The sequence below is a fragment of the Larus michahellis genome, chromosome Z, assembly GCF_964199755.1.
Source record: "Larus michahellis chromosome Z, bLarMic1.1, whole genome shotgun sequence".
Classification (NCBI taxonomy): Eukaryota; Metazoa; Chordata; class Aves; order Charadriiformes; family Laridae; genus Larus; species Larus michahellis.
The window spans coordinates 58038905-58060155 of record NC_133930.1 but is presented as its reverse complement, the minus strand read 5'-3'; the positions used below and the strand labels follow the sequence as shown (position 1 = coordinate 58060155).

At 38.0% G+C, this 21251-nt stretch overlaps 1 protein-coding gene across 1 annotated transcript in view; it reads left to right on the top strand.

Moving 5' to 3' along the window:
• FBN2 (fibrillin 2) overlaps window positions 1-10361 on the top strand; it is a 175039-nt gene extending 164678 nt beyond the window's left edge. The window contains exons 59-65 of the mRNA XM_074570239.1: window positions 202-324; window positions 473-589; window positions 1257-1385; window positions 3047-3166; window positions 4906-5137; window positions 5813-5972; window positions 8387-10361. Coding sequence (XP_074426340.1) covers window positions 202-324; window positions 473-589; window positions 1257-1385; window positions 3047-3166; window positions 4906-5137; window positions 5813-5972; window positions 8387-8761 — 1256 coding nt within the window. The 3' untranslated portion in view covers window positions 8762-10361. The remainder of the gene's footprint in view (window positions 1-201; window positions 325-472; window positions 590-1256; window positions 1386-3046; window positions 3167-4905; window positions 5138-5812; window positions 5973-8386) is intronic.
• The last annotated feature ends 10890 nt before the right edge of the window (window positions 10362-21251 follow it).

The window sequence follows — 21251 nt, the reverse complement described above, 5'->3', positions numbered from 1 at the left end:
CACTCAGTTTGAGCTGTAGAGACAACTACGTAGAAACTCCACAGCAACACATCCATGGAGAAAGAAATAGGAACTCTGAACAAATGTAAATTGGGGACTTTTTCTACATTTTTCTCTTAAATATGGTGTTGTTTAGAAAACACCCTCCAAAGACAAACAAAGAAATCAGTACAACAGATACTTAACAGTTTCTCTCTTTAGATCTTGATGAGTGCTCCCAGTCTCCTAAACCATGCAATTTTATCTGCAAGAACTCAGAAGGGAGCTATCAGTGCTCATGTCCTCGGGGCTACATCCTTCAAGAAGATGGAAAGACATGTAAAGGTAAAGAAAGTTCTACACAGTAACTTTTAATTTTGTCACACCTTGACTTAAAAGGAAATAGTTTTGAAGTGTGATGTTTTTATCAAGTTAGACTAAATGTACCTTTTTTGTTGACTTTTCTTAAGACAACAACATCTCTTACTTTCAGATCTTGATGAATGTCAAACCAAACAACACAATTGTCAGTTTCTCTGTGTCAATACCCTTGGAGGCTTCACATGCAAATGTCCACCTGGTTTTACACAACATCACACAGCTTGTATTGGTAAGAAAAACATCAGTTTTCTTGCACTAGTTTTGCTGTAAGAACAACTTTCTCAATTCTTATTCTTTTGCTCTGTAAAAACAGTAATAATACAGACCAATAATGTCAGACGTCCAGAAAACAGATTTTGAAGAGCAACAATTACAGCTAAAGAAAAATCAGCCTATCCACCATTTGTATTTTCTTGCTTAGTAAACAGTTGTATATATTTAATACATGTTATTGTATTCTAAGTATAACCACATGGAGACAAAGGGATAAAGTATTAAAATCTGATTTAAAATGTAGTTAAATAAAAACAGACTGCGTTTTCTTTCTTAATAGATGCAGATGTCTTTGGATCTTAAGCATATGTATGAATCTTGGCAACTGAAACTATTTTAGTTCAGCTAATACAGAAGTGCAGCATTTTTCCACTGTCAGCAATTACACTCTTGGGTCTTTTACACTCATAACTAAATTACAACTTGCACTTCCAGTTTATTAATTGCTCATGGCTTTGCATGAGTTGTCAGGTCATCTGATATTTAAATATGAAAAGCTACGTTTTCAAAATAAACGGTTGCACCACTGTAGATGTCAGCCTCTTAAGAAATGTTTTATGAACATGTCTAAAATCATGCCACAAGGTATACCAACCTTCTTCTCTCTCCTCTGCATTTTTAAGATAACAATGAATGCGGTTCTCAGCCATCACTTTGTGGATCAAAAGGAATTTGCCAAAACACCCCTGGAAGTTTTACCTGTGAATGTCAAAGGGGATTTTCTCTGGATTCTACTGGATTAAACTGTGAAGGTAACTAGCAAAGGTCAAATTTTTTTATGGTACAAAACTTCTGCGTCTGTTGAATCCTGTGATATCAAAGACAGATAAAAAAGAGCACCATCCATAGTAAAAGCAAATACCAAAAAGAAATAGGAATGTATTTGGGTAATTTTAAGCAAAACTATATGTAAGAACATGCTGCCTGAGTAATTTTTACACACATTAGAATAAAAAGTGACTTTTTAGCTGACTCTTAAGCAACTGGTTCCAAGCTGCCATTTCAAGTTCGCATAGGTTTATGCATCTAAAAGTCTAGCTGTTTCTTATTTTTAATTTTCATTTTATACAGTCTAAACTGAGTCTCTCTACAATTTTTGTTGCAGCTAATTCTGTCGTCCACCTGAGGGTATCTAATTTAGATTCTAAATTGCGTACTTTAAGTCTTCTACCTTAGAGATATACATTCAGAAGGGTAATTCTCTACAGTTAAAATACAAATTACGCTGTTGAGCTTCATCTCTCTCTGTTGTCCCAAAGGGGAGCCCCAGTCAGGAAATCTCTATTTGAGAGCTCCAGACTCTTCAGTGGGCCTCAGATATTGAGCAAAGAAGAAATTAAAAGGCCAGCCCATCTGGCTGCTGAGAATTAGAAAATCAGAGGTATACGCACACAAATTTATGACATCTCAAAATGTCAGCTACCTTGATAGAGCATAAAAATTACATGTAGAGCCTATTTCTAAAGTAACAGTGCAGAGTACACACAGCCAGAAGTTTTATAAAGCATTATCTTCTATCAGATTACTTTGTTCACATAAAGTAGGTACATCCTTATTGTGCACTTTACCCAGCACCTGCAAAACAAAACCCTAAATTATACATACCAAAGCATTCACAAGATACATATACAACTAGCACATCAGAACTGCTCTGCTTGCCATTACTAATAAAATGACAGCTTTCAGTTCCTGGCACAATGGTTTTCTGCACCTCAGGCTTTGGGACATCACAATTCCATTAAATTTGTTTCAAACCGTGGACAGCTAGAGTGTAACTTGGAATCTGTGATACCATGCGTGATTTTTTGTTTCCACTAGAAGTGCATACTGTACCTGACACATTAAGCTGCTTACGATCTATTTATTTCTTACAGCGGACACTATTTCAGATGACTGAGTTTTTATCTTTTGTGGGTTTTTTGTGGCTTTCTCCTTTATTTACACTTACCTCAGAGACTTTTTAGATGGCTTTTTCTTTTTAGTTGCAAATGTTAGCACTTACATCCAAATTTGATACGTGTTCCTCATATTCAAACACTTCAATATGTTCCAGGAAACTGAAAGTTTAGTCCTACATAGTTGGTTTGAAAACTGAAATAAAAAAACATTCAGATTCTAAACATTACATCAAAGCAACATCATGTGGGATTAACAGGAATAGTGTTTCTTCTACAAATCTGAGTAATGTAGAAAAGCTCACGTGCTTCAACTACATTATTGATAGATAGAAAGAACACTACATTAATTGACTTTCAGGTTTTCCAAAAGAGCAGCCTGAATGGGGCTTCTATCTTACAGCAGTACTCCTCTGTCAAAAATGGTGTTTCAATGATTATGATCAAAGTAAGTAACATATTTGGCAACACGTATAATCGTTGTTCTTTCATGTTGTACTTTTCTGCCGATTGCAAAGATGTGGATGAATGTGATGGAAACCACAGGTGCCAGCATGGCTGTCAAAACATCCTGGGTGGATACAGATGTGGATGCCCACAAGGATATATTCAGCATTACCAGTGGAATCAATGTGTCGGTAAGGAAACAAACAGCACAGAATGTATTTAAACAGCAAAGGTGTCACTGTTTATAGGGACAGCTGTCAGGTGAGGACAAGAATGGGCAGGACAAAGGGTATGCAGACAGAAATAATTTTTTCCTCTCTCCCCCTCCTTCCATACACTTGTTACTCCCAACATAAATCAGTGACATAAGGTAACATGAAAACAAACTCATCCTGTTGAAACTCTGTGTGACAAGGAGTTTTCCTAGTAAGGCCTAAATTCTGACTCCCTTCTCCTCAGGAAAATCCCCATCTTAGAACGGTGGAAAGATGTTCATTGAATTCCTGAAAGCATCAACGTAAATACTTCTGCTGGGGGAAAAAAATCCCAAAAGAAAAAAAAACAAATCCCACCTTTCATCAGTAAGAATTGCTCACCATCATTAGCAATTTGTGAATACTACAGAATAGCATCTATAGTGCATGGGGAGAAAAAATATCAACATAACCATTAGGGGTTTCCTGCTTCCAAAATACAGTCTTAAGGGCAACATTAGTTCTTTGTGCAGGGAACAGGGACAAATTAATCAGTTCAGCAGCTTTATTGTAGGTTTAGCTCATTCAGTCCTCATTTCTCTTCTCTTTCATGAACTGATCTAACTCCCGTACCAAATGAAATGTGGGAATTATTTATTTTTTTTATAAAACCCAACATACTCTGTAACAACCCCATCCTGTATACTGTTCACAAGGCATCATAACAACATATTTACCTTTTCAAGTATGCTTTCATGGTTCACTGTCAATGGTGTCATAATCAGAGGATGGCTGTGAGCACTGCCATACATTTCTTGCTGGCTGATCTTACTGTCCTTATTCTAGACATATAAATTAGCTTATTATACTCATTTTACATTAAGTAGCACACCATCATCACTCGTTACTTAAAACTGCTCTACAGCAAAGACTGGCATGGGAGTGACAGGAACACACAATGAACAAGTCCCACAAAACTCCAAACCAGCTACAGTCTCTGAATATAATAAACAGTCCTCAAAACAATGTCTCCTAGTGACTGCCGGCAAGAAAGGTAAAGCATACACCAATGGTATTGGACAGGAAAACACCTACAGGAAAGAATACAGGGAAAGTAAGATAAATAAAATAAGCAACACATGCCAACTATCAAAAGCATGATCTTCCATACAACAAGCTACTTTTTTAACAATATAGCCTGGAACCAAATCAGTCACGCTGACTGGAGGAGTCATCTTCTCTGTATCTTAATACTTCCCTTTCTTTTTCATTTTTGTTGGCTATTTAGATTGGTTTTCCCCTCACAGAGCCTGCAGGTTTCCACTACAAGTATGTGCTGACTTTGCTCCATCACTGTGTGCCCAGGAACACTATCACAGTTGGAGCATGACTGGAGTTCCAGCTCGTTTCTCCTCTGTGTACCTTATATGGTACCCTGTAAAGAGAAAGAGGACTCCCAAGCAAAACAGGAGACATACCTTGCAGGAAGGGGGAACATTGAGTCAATATAAGGTTAACAGTAACAGTATCCTAAAATACCTTTACAGCCCAGCTATATGTGTTTGGGACCTTTGCCAATGTCCTTTTTCTTCAGAGACCAAGTATCTATGGCGTAATGAGGTCAAGGATGTAGCAGAGCCCTAGGACTTGCAGATGTTCTGATTTGTTAGCTACATCTTGCTTTCCTGATATCTATCAGATTAGAAGATACCAATATACTTTTGTTTGCTTACTAGATGAAAATGAATGCTCCAATCCTAACACATGTGGCTCTGCTTCTTGCTACAACACACTTGGAAGTTACAAGTGTGCCTGCCCATCTGGATTTTCTTATGACCAATTCTCCAGTGCATGCCATGATGTGAATGAGTGTTCTTCTACCAAGAACCCCTGCAATTATGGTTGTTCCAACACCGAAGGTGGTTATCTTTGTGGCTGTCCACCTGGCTATTACAGAGTGGGACAAGGGTGAGTATCTCCACACAGTCATTCATCAAAGACACATTCAGAAGGCTATTAACCAGCTGGACCCTAGTCAGAGAGAAGAGCACAGTGCAAATGAAGGACGGGCTACTAAGCTGTCCTTTCTACTCCCTTTGCACGCAATATCCATAAGCTAGAAAAAAGACACGTCTGTACATGCAGCATGACACTCATTTTAAATCTAGCATATAAGCAACATTAAACAATTAGTTCTGCTTTCTCTCTAAATACCAGCATAAGGACTCGTTGACAAACCTGCTCAATGAGGACTGTTACTCTCTAAGGATAGGTACCATCTGTATTGAGATAATTAAGGGTTTTAAGCCACACTGAACAACCTAGAACATGAAACACAAATGAACGGGTTCATGTCACGTTCTGGTACATGACAATGGCTAAATTCTTCTTGCTAAGCTCAGGGCAGTTTCTTTGTAAAACTTGAAAATTTGAAAAGCCTACAGGCCTTCAAGCCAACGGTTGTATTTCATTCAGTATGCCACACTAGTGTGAAGAAAATTTATGCACAGACCTCCTGCTGAGGGAAGGGAAAGGAAGGGGATACAGACACTGTGGTACAGATTACATACGCTCACTTTCCATTTAACAGGACAGTTCATAAAACTGCAAGAAGTAACTAAAACAGATGTTTTTATTCAACAGCCACTGTGTCTCAGGGATGGGATTTAACAAAGGCCAGTACCTGCCACTGGATGGAGATGCCGATGAAGAGAATGCTTTGTCCCCTGAAGCATGTTATGAGTGCAAAATCAATGGCTATTCCAAAAAAGACAACAGGAGGAAGAGAAGTGCTAATGACACTGTACGTACCAGGATAAATAAGCACTATAATGTACTTTGAGGTATTTTCAGAGATACCGTACTCAACACTATCACTAAATGGAGGGAATTTTTTAACACCACATTCAATGTCAAAAATCTTCTTTTCCCCTGCCTCGGTGGTTTCTACACTTGGGTCCTATTGGCACGAACAATGTGACACTCAGAAAGACATCAACAGCTACGACGTTTTTAAAGCTTGTAAAGAATCCTTTGTCGTGTGAGATGTGGTCTAGTTCCTGAAAATATATTCAGGGAAATAATTTTCCTGAAATTACAGAGAACTAGGAAACTGGTCATGTCTGCAGTCTGTTCTGCTGTCAGGAGGAGACTGGGCAGCATTTTATGGTCTGGGACAGCTAAATAGATCTTATTGCAGATCATTTTAGTCTAAGTTTAGTCATGGTTGCTCACAATTGTGGGAGACTAGAGGCCCTGACCTAGCTGATATGCTTAAGTTAAATATTTGCAGAATTGCTGAGGGTATTCGAGAATTACCCTTCAGACTTAATTTTTTTTCTTACTGCATTTGTGAGTTTATAAAATAAGTTATGGGAAACTCATGAAAGGACAGCCCTCCTATTTACACCTTTTAGATGCTTTTTTTTAAAAGTTAGACGAGTATACCTGTATATCTGTTATCCGCATTATCTGTATGATAGGATGTTGTCTTGTAGCATTAGCTCTGGTCTTGAAACCTGCAGTAATAGGAAACTGGCTCACTTTAGGGGTGGGCACACACACAGACTTTCCTTCAGTAGTACAAGCGTTGTGTAATGCAAACAGGCAAAATGCAGACCCTCAGCTAAAATGGTACGGTATGCTAGCCGCACAAGTTACATTGAAAGAATGGGGAAACAAGTCTCCTTTCTAAAACGGTAAAGACACAAAACAACCCAGAAGCTCCAGTGTTAGTACACGCTACTTTGCATGATGCCATCAAAGCCAGTTCTTGTATTGGCAAAGTATCTAAAGACAACAGTAATCCTGTAATTTCTGCTCTAAAGGATATAATTTGGCACTTAAAATCTGAATTTTTGATTTACCCACACACATCCACCTTTCCCATAAACATCCCTTTTCCGTCCCCACCGCCACTCCCATTGGACCTGTTCCACCCTGAATTCTGTGGTCAACCCACCACAGAAATACATGGATGTTTTGAAAAGCATTTTTTCTATTGCATAGTTAATTTCATATCTAGTTCGTAATTGTTATATCTTGCTACTACGGTTTTTTTAATAGCATTAAACTTTTCAGTTTTTAGTACTAGAACTACTTGAGCAGTAAAAGGTTTCACATCCATAAAACTATGTGAAAAAAGAAATAATCTCATCATTAATAGCATCTATTGGGTGTGGTATTTAAAATACTACACTACTTGCTCCTGTCCACAAATTTTCCTTCTTTGCACCATGTGTTTTGAATTTCATTACGTATTAGTATACCTATGTACTCAGATGTGATTGGAATTCCCGCGGAGAGAGAAATCCTTTGCTATCTTTACAGCGTGAAAAGATCTTGACATGTAGGCTAAGTACCTCACTTAGTATCAGGTTTCCTAAAGAAGACTACAGCATACATATTTATGTAGAAGCACTTTCAAAAGCTGTTGCTTGTTAGATGGCTTTCCTGGGAATGCACTCATCTCGCCCCCCGCCCTCAAGTGTGTTCACAGCTAACACCTATGGACAGATTCACACCTGCAGTGTAAGCATACTGAAGCTCAAATTAAAAAAGAACATGACTGATTTGTCAGAAAAACAATGCTGTGACTTTCTTCCACACTCCTTTCAGTGGTCCAAATAAGATGTAATCGGACAACGTGACACACTAGCCCTTTCTGTAGAAGGCTAACAATGTTCTCTCCTTACTTCAATTTCCTTTGTACTTCCTCACCACCAAATGCTGAGACTACTTGTTTTTAGAAGCTAGGATTCATTAAAACAGTTTTACTAGAAGTTTCAGGGAATTCCCAGTGTTGTGGTATGTATTGCTGTAATGTTCCTCACTGAAGTTGATCATAGGAACAAAACTGTGCCTCACATGCAGTCTTTACTGCAGCAGTAAACACAGGTCTCTTATTTACATGGACTTTTTGCAAGCATGAAGTTAAACAGATTCTGAAAAGAATCTGAAATCTGAGCCCCCTCTGTAGACCCGATGCTGTAACTTTAATTATTCTGTTAAACCTGTGTGGGAAGCCTGTAAGATTTACAGGGTGTGTTATATGGAATCAAGCAGTTCTCCCAGGTGGAAAAGATTTACAATTGCTTCTTTCACAGATAGATTTTGACAAATGCAGAAACTGTTAATAATCACATACTATTTTTCTTTCAATGGAAGTGAATCTCTGTTTCTCTCCTGCTCTAAACGATCTTTCCTCCTTTACTTCAGATTGAGCAGATTAGCTTGGAAAGTCTGGACATGGATAGTCCTTTGAAGATGAGAATCAACATTTCCAGGCTCGACAACAAGGAGCACATCCTAGAACTCATGCCAGCCATTGAGCCCCTTACCAACCACGTGCGCTACGTCATCTCACATGGCAACAATGATGGCATCTTTCGAATCTATCAGAGGGATGGACTGAGTTATTTGCACACAGTTAAGAAAAAGTCAGTGCCTGGAACTCACACACTGGAAATCACTAGCATTTCTCTATATAAGAAAAAGGAGCTAAAGAAACTGGAAGACAGCAATGAGGACAACTACCTCCTAGGAGAGCTTGGGGAAGCTCTCAGAATGAGGCTGTGGATAGACCTCTACTAGCCATCTTCCAGACTGAATCCGGTTCTTCAGTCACTTCTGTTCACCTATCTACCCACCTAAGCGTATCTGTTTTTCAAAGGCTTTGAAACAGTCACTGACTTTTGGGGGAGGAAGGGAAAGGGAAAGACCTCTTCCGTTTCATCCTGCCAAGACTGCAGAACCACCCTTGCAGGAGGGTAACTTAAATTCTGCTACCGCCAAAACTTTGATTACAATGGCAATCATGGTTACTGTATCTTTTATATAACCTCAATTTAAAGTATATTAAAAAGCTAAAGTTCAAGAAGTCATCATATGGCACTAAATGGCACAAAAATGTGAGCTATTTTTTTCCTGTTAGCAGTCTGTAACACTTTTGGTATTTTGCTATAGTTCCTAATTAAAAAAAAATATAGAAGTTTATTTATTTTTAATGCAGTAATATATGGAGAAAATAACAAATTATGTAAACAAAAAGGGAAACTTGCTTGTTTTTCTTTAGATTTATAAATTTGAGCTATAACATTTTAGAGGTACTTTCTTAATTAAAAAAAAAAATAGATTTGAAAGACGTTTCCTTTTGGGTTTGGGCCAGTCATCCAAATAGCATATAAGTAATTTTAAAATGTATCAGAGCTGAAAGAGCAAGAGCACTGTAGTACATCTTCTGGATATTCTGAAGTGCTCTTGCAAAACTTTGAGTATTCAAAAAAAAGAAAAAAGAGAGTCTTGAAGGACAAGAATTACAATATCAGTCTCTGCAGAGATCATATTTCACAGCAGCTCAATAGGATTGTATTCTGAATCAGCCACATCAAATAATGGAAGAAGAGGCGCAACCACTGTAGCAAAATACCTTGACTGCTTTTGATACCATTAGAATTGCAGAACCAAACTGTACTGTACTTCCAATAACCTCAAGGAACCACACATGCAGCCACACCTCATTCTCAGAAAGGTGCTCTACAAACTTGCATTACTGTAGGCAGCTGAAGAAAATAATGTCTCTCTGAAGGGAACGTGTGATGTTTCATACTGTTTGGTGCTGGCTTGAATTAATGGTGCATTTACTAAAAACTGAGAGCTGTATCAGGACTGCCATATGTGCAAACTAATTACGCAGTGCAGACAAGGAAAATGTGTATTTGAAATCCATTTGTTAGAAGTTTCATTAATACTGTAGTTATACACCGTATGCCTCATTTTATCATAGCTTATTTTGTAAGAAAGATGTTTGTACAATGAGTTGACATTTAGTTTACTTTAGTAATTTTTTTTTTAAATGTCGTACCATTATGTGTTAAAATGTATGTCTCAATGGTGCTTTTTTTGACAGCTGGTGCCTGTAACTAGTCATGTAACAGAATCTCATATGTGAAAATAGCCAAAGCACACGCTGACTCCAGGATTGTTTCAGTCGCATATCAGTGCTGACCAAAGATTATATCAAGTTATACTCAGTGATTTTTCTTTTCTTTTCTTTTTTTAAGTTTGGGGATTTGGAAAAGAAAAAGAAAATTTGTACATTTTTAATCAAATGTTTGTAAGAAATAAAAGGTTTGTTTGAAGGTCTGTATCAGTAAGACAACACTTTTCTTGCAATAAAGCTTATTTTGGGGTAGTTTTTTTTCTTTGAAATGTCTGTGTTCTTTACCCAAAATTAACACCTAATTGTAAATCTGAAGGATTTCAGAGCAGAAAAAGGAGCTGATACGGTGCAAACTCCTCACTCACATTTTAAGGCCATACAGCATTTGCTGACTTAGCTTGTCTGTCATGACAGAGCTTAAACACGGGAATTAAACCATTCTTACAAAGTTAAAACTGCCTCAGCTGTCTCAAAATCTCTTATATATTAGGTTAAAGCGGGCTGGCATTGCAGAAAGTTTTACTTACCTGTGTAATGGGAGAAGGTTTTGCTTATCTGTGTAACGAGGGCTGAAGAACCATCACAATTTAAATTTGGTAATTCAGCTCTAAAAAAAATAATAATCCCCATAGATTTAAGAGAAGGAGTGTAAAACTTCCACCTACCTGAGAGCAAAAATCAGGTAAGACCATCAATGAAGGTACTTCTGCCTGCTAGCATTCCTTTCCTTGAATGCCCTTCATTAGGCACACAGTCAAACTCAAGAGTGCAAAAAATGTTTTTTCTTAAAGTGTGCAAGGTTTCCACAAAAACCTCATTACATCAGCTACACTGTCTCTTTATTCCATTCAGAGTTAAACTGGTGATTTTTTTTAAATAATAGCCAATACTGACTGTATGTTTCTGTCACAGCGATAATAGCTAGTGAAAGGGAAATAAAACACATTGGCTTAAGCACTGAATTAAGATGCAAACTGCTCGTTTTAGATGTACTCTTTACTTTCTGAATATAAGACTTAGCCTGCACCAGCAGAATTAGCCCTACATATTCTATTGCTGTTCTTCTGAGGGAGTGACACTTGAGAAGTTAATTGCATTAAAAGCCAAGTTGCAGTTCTAAGTTTCTAATTACTGGATGCAGTAACAATGAGTTTCCCTAGTGTTTGAGACTTTTTTCAGCCTGAAATTGCTCTTCCCCATGCTTTCAAAGATCCAGGCTAGCATACTTTTCCTGCCAACCTGCTGTCCCTCTCCTCTTCCCTAAAATATTCATGAAGTAATAAAAGAAATACAAGGTATTAAAGGAATGATGCACTTAGATTTCACTCAAGAAATAAAATAATCAGGAATTACGGCATTGTAATTATTTTCATATATACTGTTTTATTTGATGGGAGTTATTTGCCTTGGGTATTCCTTGAAACCTACATATGTATTCAGATTTATCTGACATTTAATAGTGCATCAGTGTAAACAAGAAAATAGGAAATTGCCTAGAACCAGACTTACTTGACATGACCTTCAGATATGGTTGTGCAAGTTTCATTATGATTCAAAGCTGCTTCAGGGTAAAATGACTGACATCTACAGAAATAAAAAGACCTCTAGAGCTCTGATAAATATATCCAGTACGCCACTGACTTAACAACTCTTAACAGCTAGCTTCCAAGAAGGCTACTCTCTGTCCAAAATGGGAGCTTTCCAGGAAACACTTATGGCAAGAAAAACCAACAGACTGAACCCAGTAGAGCATTATCCTTTCTTGCCAAGTCTCAAAAAAGGAGAGAAAATAGTAGCAACACTCTTAATAATGACTCCTCTGAGGCTACAATTTCTGGAGGATTTTATGGGTAGAGATGATTTGCATATGCTATGCACACTTAGTAGATTTAAAGCCTTTTTTCTAAACAAGAAATTATCATCAGATAAAACCTGTGTTAACTAATCATACAGCAAGTACAAAGAGGAAAAAAAACCCTTCTCCCTTTACTGAAAAGGCAGCATTATCCTCTGCTGTCTTAAAATATACAAGACGGTCACGCGCAATACCTAGAAAGAAGTCAACCCCAGATACAAATCCAGATGAAAAAATATCTTGGATTAAAAAAAGCAGCCCAAGAAGAAAGAAAGAAATCCAAAACAGGGCCACTTCCTTTTCACCTAGCCTATCACAGTATATATTTGTATACCCATTTCTTCACACTCTACCCTTTAAAACCCTCTAGCCTTTTAATTTCTAAATGTTTAATGAGAAAGCTGACTACACATGCACAGAAAGACTAGTGTTCCAGAAAGCTACAAAACCCCAAAATCTGTTGCTAACAGTAAAATGAAAATTGTCTTGCTGTTTAAGAGAGGCTGCAGCATAAATCTCTTGGCAACTTGAAGCAACATTATAGTGAGTAAAGGTATAATCTAAATTAGGCCTAGACAGTGGGAACTTCATCAGTACACTCTAGCTATTCTGACAAGTCTATGATACTTCATCATTATAATAATTTAAAAATATATATGTATAAATAATTAATAACCTAAAATTTCTTTCTGAAGAAAGTCTTTTGGTTCTTTCCAGCTTTGCTGCAAGGACTTAGCCCCTCAGGTCTAAACATTTGCTTTTCCCATCATGCCAAGTTCAGCATCATTTACTATAACCCCACGTTACCCGGCCCATCAAGGAACGCATGCCTCCTCTTCTATCCTCAAATGCTCCACAGTGTTCGACCTCTATGTATGTGTCAAAGTGTCAAAGAAGTGTGTACAGACTTTTTAGGGCTCCTCCTTCTTCCTCAGGCATGGCTCCAATTCAATAGACACGGGAACATTGCTGGGAGTACTGCTGAGTCTCTACATCCAGTAATTATTTCTGAGCACATCATGTCCTTTCTTCACAGCCACACCTCTTAATCTAACCAGCAATAATGCTACAGCAGTTCAAACACATGGTTATTTCATGTTCCTTCTCTGACAGGATGGGCCTGTAACAGCCTTTCATAGGCCAGGCTCTTCAGTCAGCATTCTTGAAAGGACTATTTTTCTAAGGGATTTTATTGGACTGACTTGGAATCAACAGTTAAACTTTGGTGTAGTGGATGTGGTCTGCAGACACACAGCTCAAGAACCTGCCTTTGTGCTAAACCCACAGAAGAATTCAGGAGCGTCGATGCACTGCAAAACTAAATATAGCAAATATCTCAATGCCATAAGTGTGTTTCTTAATTCTTCCCATGTGTTATAAATGAAGCCTAAGCACCTAAACTAATCAGTGCTGCAAAACACACAAGTCTTAAATCCAAGAAAAGGGCTGGATTTATGAACTTTACTCTGAGGGGACGAAGATTCACAACTCTACATTCACACTTCTTAAAGCAGCAGAGAAGGAAAACATGAGAGGGCAGAAATACATTTTGTATCTAAAATAAAATCCCAGTCCCTAGTGCAACTGCTTATGTATTTGACACCAAATTGCTATAGCAGAGATAGGAAATAAGTTCTTTGCTTCCATAGCCTTACAGAACTGAGGAAGGAGCTGGTTTCTCATGCGACCTGTGAAGATTGTTCCAAGAATGCCAACCGTATGTCAGCATGGGCGGTCACAGAAATTTTTAACCTGTGTATCTGGACACGATTTTAGTACAAGCAAGCCTCCTTGCTGCTTGGGCTTGTCAAGAATGAAGTATTTCTACCCGTGGCCAAAACCATATCTTGAGACACAAGGGATGCCAGCAGAAACAGCTGGGGGTGTACCATCACTTTGACGCCATGAAAAGTACTTGTTACCCAAGCAGGGATTTTGAGGTTTAAAATTCTGAACTCCAAGGACAAGCAGGAGCTCAGCAGCACTTCCATGCATCAGAGGGTGTCTACATTGTACCACAATATATCTTGAACATAAGCTTGAACAGCTTGAACAGCTACCTCAAATCTAGCTAACCTTAGAAACCACTGCTACAAATGACACCATGAAGAAATTATGAAAAAGTGACGGAATGAACGTTAACTCATCATGAATGAGAAACACAGGACACTTGCTCAGGGGTCTGAACTCCAGTCAGGCATAGGAATAGCAACTGAATATGCTGAGGCACTAAAACGGGGAAGCATACACAGATCTATAGTAACTTAAAGAAATAATACCCACAAATTTAAAAGTCTAACCATTCTCACTGTTTTACCAGCAGGAGTATTAAAGCACAGGGAAAGCTAAGACTGTCAAAGTCCAGACAAGAAAACTGCTAGATGGGAACACTAGGTTCCTACTGTATCTGAATCAGAAAAAAAAAAAAAAAAAAAAGAGAATAGCACCGTAGCAGTTTTTTAGTGCACTGTATATTTTAAAGTCCTGTTCTTACATAAAGTAAATTTTATATACTTTTATTAACTTTCCATTAACAGTAACACGTCTTCTATCTTTTTACTGCTGGCAGTATTACATTACTGCAGTTTTATCCACTTCTGGTATTTTTATACTGTTTACATATTTATAGAAATATCTTACATTTCTATACTTCGTCCTATAGCGTTTTCTACCCAATGTAGACTCAACAAAATCCTGTCAGTTGCCAGTAAAATTTGCCCTGGGGCAGGGCTATAAACAAGCTGCCAAAAAAGAATTTCAAAAAAATCCCAGAGAACGTATATATGACCATAGCTACACAGACACTCCCTCTTCACTGCAATGAAGAGAACTGATGAATAACTGTCTCTGCTACACCAGAATTTTGGAAAGTTTTTGAATTCTAGGCCAGATCACCAAAGCGACAGCTGAACACCAGATGTGTTTTCAAGGCCTGGCTTGTGGTTTGAAGCCAAAGAATACATATGCATTCAGAAAACAGGACCCTAAGCCCAGTATATTTATTTAGCAAAAATAATGCATTATGTATATCTAAGTGATGCAAAGAACAAGGGCCTAAACCTGGATTTCTGAATTCTGGAAAATAATTGCCATATCTCTAGGTCTTAATATTCCTCATGTGGAGACAGCTTATGGAAGTTCATTGTCCTTCTCTCTACCCTATGCGTTTAGACTGAGAAATTGACTGACATTGAAATGACTGACATTCATCACTGAGAAAGAAAAAAGGCGGGGGGAAAGTGGTGTCAAATAACCACCAGGCCATAACCTTCAAGTGCACATTCAATTTTTTTTTAAAAACACGACTTTTAAGGTAAAAATCAACACACAGATCAACCGTATCACCAAAAGGCACAAGTTTCATGAGCCATCAGTGTGCACTAGCAGCCCAGAAAGCCAATCGTACCCTGGGCTGCATCAGGAGAAGCGTGGCCAGCAGGTCGAGGGAGGTGATTCTGCCCTTCTACTCCACTCTCGTGAGACCCTACCTGGAGTACTGCGTCCAATTCTGGAGCCCCTACTAAAAGAAAGATACGGACGTGCTGGAACGTGTCCAGAGAAGGGCCACGAGGATGATCAGAGGGCTGGAGCTGAGGACAGACAGAGAGTTGGGGTTCTTCAGTCTGGAGAAAAGAAGGCTCCGAGGAAACCTCCTAGTGGCCTACCACTATCTTAAGGGGACCTACAAGAAAGCTGGTGAGGGACTTTTTAGGATGTCGGGTAATGGTAGGACTAGAGGGAATGGATTAAAACTAGAGATGGGACGATTCAGACTGGACGTTAGGAAGAAGTTCTTCACCATAAGGGTGGTGACACACTGGAACAGGTTGCCCAGAGAGGTGGCGGAAGCCCCATCCCTGGAAGTTTTTAAGGCCAGGCTGGATGGGGCTCTGAGCAACCTGATCTGGTGGGAGATGTCCCTGCCCATGGCAGGGGATTGGAACTACATGATCTTTAAGGTCCCTTCCAACCCTAACAATTCTATCCTATTCTGTAAGTTTCATTGCCATTTTGTCTGTCACAGGAAAATCACGTAGCAGAATCCTGAAAGTAGGCAAGAAATAACTGATTAAAAAATTACCAATTCAATAGAAAGGCTGCAAAGTATTTCACCCCCAAGCACTCTTCTCCCCATTCATATAACTTTTCTGAAAGCCCTAAATTCTTAAAAATCAGAAATAAAGGCAATTACAAGCATCTAAGATAGAGAACAATGAGAACATTATAGCAGCATGGCTCCCACACAACACTGACAGGCACAAATGACCTGTCCTTTAAGTCACCTGTAAACATTTAAGTCTAACATCAATGAGGAAAGGTTGTTTAATACAAATATAACACATCTGACATGCTATAATGAGATAGGATGATTTTGGGTACACATTTTTACCTGGACATAAGCACAGTTAACCCAGGATGAAGTGATCAAACTTGCAGATTTTGAGATGAACTGTGGCAAAACCCATCAATTCGTACCTCTTCGAAACTGGCTTTTAATACCATATAAGCTTCATATTATACACTTAAGTATTAAAAACCAAGATTAAATTTCCAGCACCAGTCTCCCTCGCAGCCTTACTAACTCAGCACTGCCTAAAGCATAGCCTTAGCCTGCTCTTGCCTACACAACATCCAAGCTGCACTTGTTTCCAGGTCCTCCTAGTTTTATAGGCAACCACAATCTTCAGTGTCAGAACTGGAGACAAGTCTGCAGTCCCACACCATCTGGCAGTCACAGAATTTCTTTCTTTTTACATCTAAATTACTCAGAAATTATGCAAACACTAACTTAACAATTTCTGTGTCACATTTTTGAAGGCCATTATACTGTAAAATGACAGCTATTATTTGGCACAGTATTGCTGGATGCCTTATTTTCATGGCATTGATTCAAATACACATCTGAAGAACCTAATATATTTATTCATGAGTTTGCTGCAGTCTTTATTTTCCCTCAAATTCTGTTCTAAGTTTCAGATAAGGCCTCTAATGGACTAGGTCACTGCACATATTAAGATCACTTCTTTCAAGGAAGACTTTTTCTAAATTAAAATCTGTTCACCTAGCTAGTCAAACTATGATAGCAAATCAACTAATAAATGTGCAGGAAAATTCCAGCCCTACTAATAGCATCATCCTGACATTTTTATGAATAAAAGCATTTTCATATGATCTTCAGTTAAATTTTCCTCATTTTTCAATAAGCCTAAAAAAGCCATCAAGTTTCCATTTCTTCAGAAAACATGCAGGCACACAGATGAGGCAAAGTCTCAGCTTCTACAGAACTTGCAACGTGACATTGAACACATTGGACAAGGACAAAAAAAATGTCCTTTTTCAGTGTTGGGCTTAGGATTTTCAACTCAGTGGAAGAATTCTTAACATCGCATGTAAAGCTGAGCCTAAAATCTAGCCAATAACTTTAAACACTAAAATTTGAATACCTTACATTGTAATCATATTTTTGTCCATTTTGCAACATTAACTGATCAAAACGACCTACCCTATAGCCCACACCTCCTCTCCAGTCTGAAAACCTTTTATGAAAAGGAGAGGGGAAGTTCTGAACAAAACACCTTCCTTCAGAACTTGCATTTTAGTAGACAGTCAGATCTCCCACCCTACCAGGTGTTTCAGCTAGTTGTTTCTACTATAAACTTAGGTACACTATTATCATCAGCCTTGTGTGCTGCATTGCCCAACATTTATTTTTTCTGTTCAAATCACTCTTTCTGGCATCTGTTTTGAATCATTTCCCTCCGTAATTTCCACGCATCTCCCTGTCTCTTAGTGTTTTCTTCACAATGAAAGTAATACTCAGGGTTTATACCATCTATGCTTAGTAAACGCATGCAGTCATTCCCACTTTGGAGGGGAGGGTTAAAAGAGGTCTTAATTTAGAATTTACCAGCTCATATGCATCACTCCTGGCATCAGCTTTTATTGCCTTCATATCTTTATACAAGTGTTGATGAGAACAGGTCACAATGGCGCCATTGCTACCACAGTAATTGAAGCTCCTGTCAGCACTTCCCAAGTAGAATCCTGTATTTGGTCTTATTACGTAGCTGTAATAATGCTCAAAAGTGAGTGTGTAAGGCTGATGTGGAAGTCTATGTGCTTCTTTCCTTTGTTACTCCTGAAAATATATTATTTCGTCAAATGTCTATGTTTATGAACAAATGTAAAGTAGTTTACTTATTAATAATTCACTTAGACACAGATCAATTTAAAAGAAACCAAACTGGGTAACACAGTGGATCCAACTTCTTTTTTAAACCAGGTTTTAGAAAAAGTATTTTTCAAATGGACACAAGTTGTCTATTTCTGGATCAATGAACGTTTTTCCAAACTATATCCCAGCCATGTACAAAGTAGTAACGTATGATACTGCTAAGAGATTTATCTGAAGGAATTAAATTCAATTAGCTGTAAAACAAGGGGGGTTTTCTCTGTTTTTTATAAGTCATAAACCCAAAATTAAATATAAAAACCTGAGAACATCTGACATTTGCTAGCTGAGAGACTGAAAATTGATAGTTAAGAAAAAAGAAAGCTTGAAATGCCTGTCACTAAATTTAGTAATTGGTTCACAGAGTTTAGAAAAGACAAATTTAAAGCAAAAAAACAACTACAGTATTTTTAAGGACAAACTCACTACTGAGATACCTCAGCTCTTTGTCTCTCGCTCTTGATTAGTAAGACTAATATCACCAGACAGTTTAAGTCAACACTAGTCCCATCTCTGGAAAGTGCGAAGTATTTCTCAACAGGCCTCTGAACTTTGTAGAAAAGCACTTTTCTGAATCATCCATTGAATTCTTAGACACACAATGCACAGTATTTTAAGCCTTTCATTTCAGTATGCCTAAAACTCAGTGAAATCCTTACAATGAGTACTATTGTTCACTGATCAAGCACACCAAGATGGTCTTAAATAGCTGCTCTTGAATCAGAGTGAGCTTCATTGGGATAGCTCCTAATGTAGCCCATCTATTAATATTACTCCATGGAAAATACCAAGTATACCAGATGTGCTGTTAACTAAATGGATTGAAATTCCTTTGCCTGCTTACCATATGATGCAAAGAAACAATATTTCTAAGTATCCCACAGAATAATAAGATCCATTCAGTCTCAAAACAGCTGTTTTTTGGCTAAACAGTAGCTGTCCTGGAATCCAGTTTTAAAGCCAACATGAAAGTAGAAAGTAGACTCTTTGAAAGGAAATTTGATAGTTATAAGTCATTTTTCAGCTGCTGAGAACACAGATGTAAATTTTATAAATGTGCCCACTTCAAAATACAAGAGTTTGTGGAATCTGGACCTAACCACAGATGAGTCCTGTTTCCTTCTGCATGGAGTGAGTTACATCCACCACTTCCTCAGTCTAGCCTCCTCTCCTGAGAAGAGGAGCAACACTTGCTTCATGCGACGCTGACCAGAATATGATAGCATTACGCAGTCATATTATTGATGCGAATCCAACATGTTGTAAGGCACTGCAATGTCTTCCCAGTCTATCCTTTCCTTTTCACGGACTGAACTGGCTCTTGTGTATATGTATTTGTATTTAACGTCCTGTGTACTCCTATATGTTCCCCAACTTCTTCCAGTGAAAAGAAAACTAAGCTACCCTTCATCAGGACATGTGTTTTTATGGAAAGCACAGTCCAGAAGAAATAGCCAAGAATAACAAACCACAGTAACCAAAGCTTGAATTGAGCACCAGCAAAGCAAATAATTGACAAGCTCTTGTTTCCATAAAGTTACATTAAAAACCCACTAAAACACTGCTGCTTGCGAGACAAAAAGCCGGTAAAAAAGAATATGAGATGGGCCTCAAATATGTATATAGCTTGGTATGGCTAATAAAATAAAAACACAAACACAAACCCATACTTTGTGGAAAGCAGATTTTTTTTTAGTGTTTCTGAAGTTTCAAGAGTGACATCACAGAAAATTGAGCCATACGTGTCTATTTATCCATGGAAAATTGGGCCATACATATTTATCCATAGAACGTGCAAAAACATTACAGTCACAGTGCCAGATTTACCTGCTTTATCTCTCTGACAATACTTTCCAAAATGAATATCATAGAAATGTCTTCTAGACATGAGAAGGAACCACTCTTAAGTCTCTCAGCCCTTTATCTCTCTTCAGACTAACAGTTGTTCAGATTAACAACTAGCATCAGTTAATATTATATAATATTTTTTTTGTGAAATAATCATCAGCTGGTTAGGAAAGCTGCTTAGTTTTGCTTTTGTTTAGTGTTGCTACCTAATTAAACACTCTGGTTTTCTTAATTTTTCACTTTCAGCCATAATTTTTTTTAAAAATTTGCCTCTCAGTTTCCTAGTGTCACGACTTCTCCTGTATTTGTCTCCATGGCATTCAGAAGTGTCATCTCCAAAAGCAGTGCACCCATCACCAATACGCATAAATATACAGAGACTCACTCTGTCACATGCTACTGTAGTAGCACGTCAAAGAACTATGCATTCAGACATAGAATGCAGTCTACATCAAACAAGCACACAGGGATGAAAGCTGGTTATGAAAGAAACCAAGAGCAAATATTCTAAAGTGACCCAGCCAAAAAGCAAGATTTGTTAAAAAGCAAGAGGAAATAGAGTCCAGAATATGGTCCACATAAGCTGTCAAATCCCAACACTTTCAGTGATGCAAGTAATATGAAGTATTCCGTAACTAAATGGCTAATTATGAAGAAAAAAAAAAGATTAAAAACAGTGAGGAAAAAAAAAAGCAAAATTCTTTAAGCGCTTCCATAGTACACTGTGCTTTTTAAAAAAAAAATAAAATTAGTATGCACAGAGGGAATTCATACACTCTACGCACCAGCTCTGACAGAAAATGGAAATAGCAAGAAAAATCATTCAAAATGTTAGGCTGATTACCACTACTACGAAGTTTTTCCTTCACATGCACCCTCATTTGAGTAAGACCCCACATCTGCACTCCCAGGTATCCTATAACACTTCACCAATGCCTTTTTATGTCCATGCAAGACCTTAGTTTCTCTCCAGAAGAGTGAGAGAAAAACAGGTGACAAAGTTCTGGCCTTCCTCCTCTTCTTGGCACTCACTTACCCCCAATTCTATTCCATGGTTCATGCATTTCTCAGTCTGTCCCTTCTGTCCTCACTCTCTGAGTTCCCAATATTCTTCTGACACCCAAAACATGCACTTCACTAATCTCTCTAATCCATGATCTATCTTTCTTTCATCCTTACGTGAACTGAATGTGCCAGTTAATGGTTT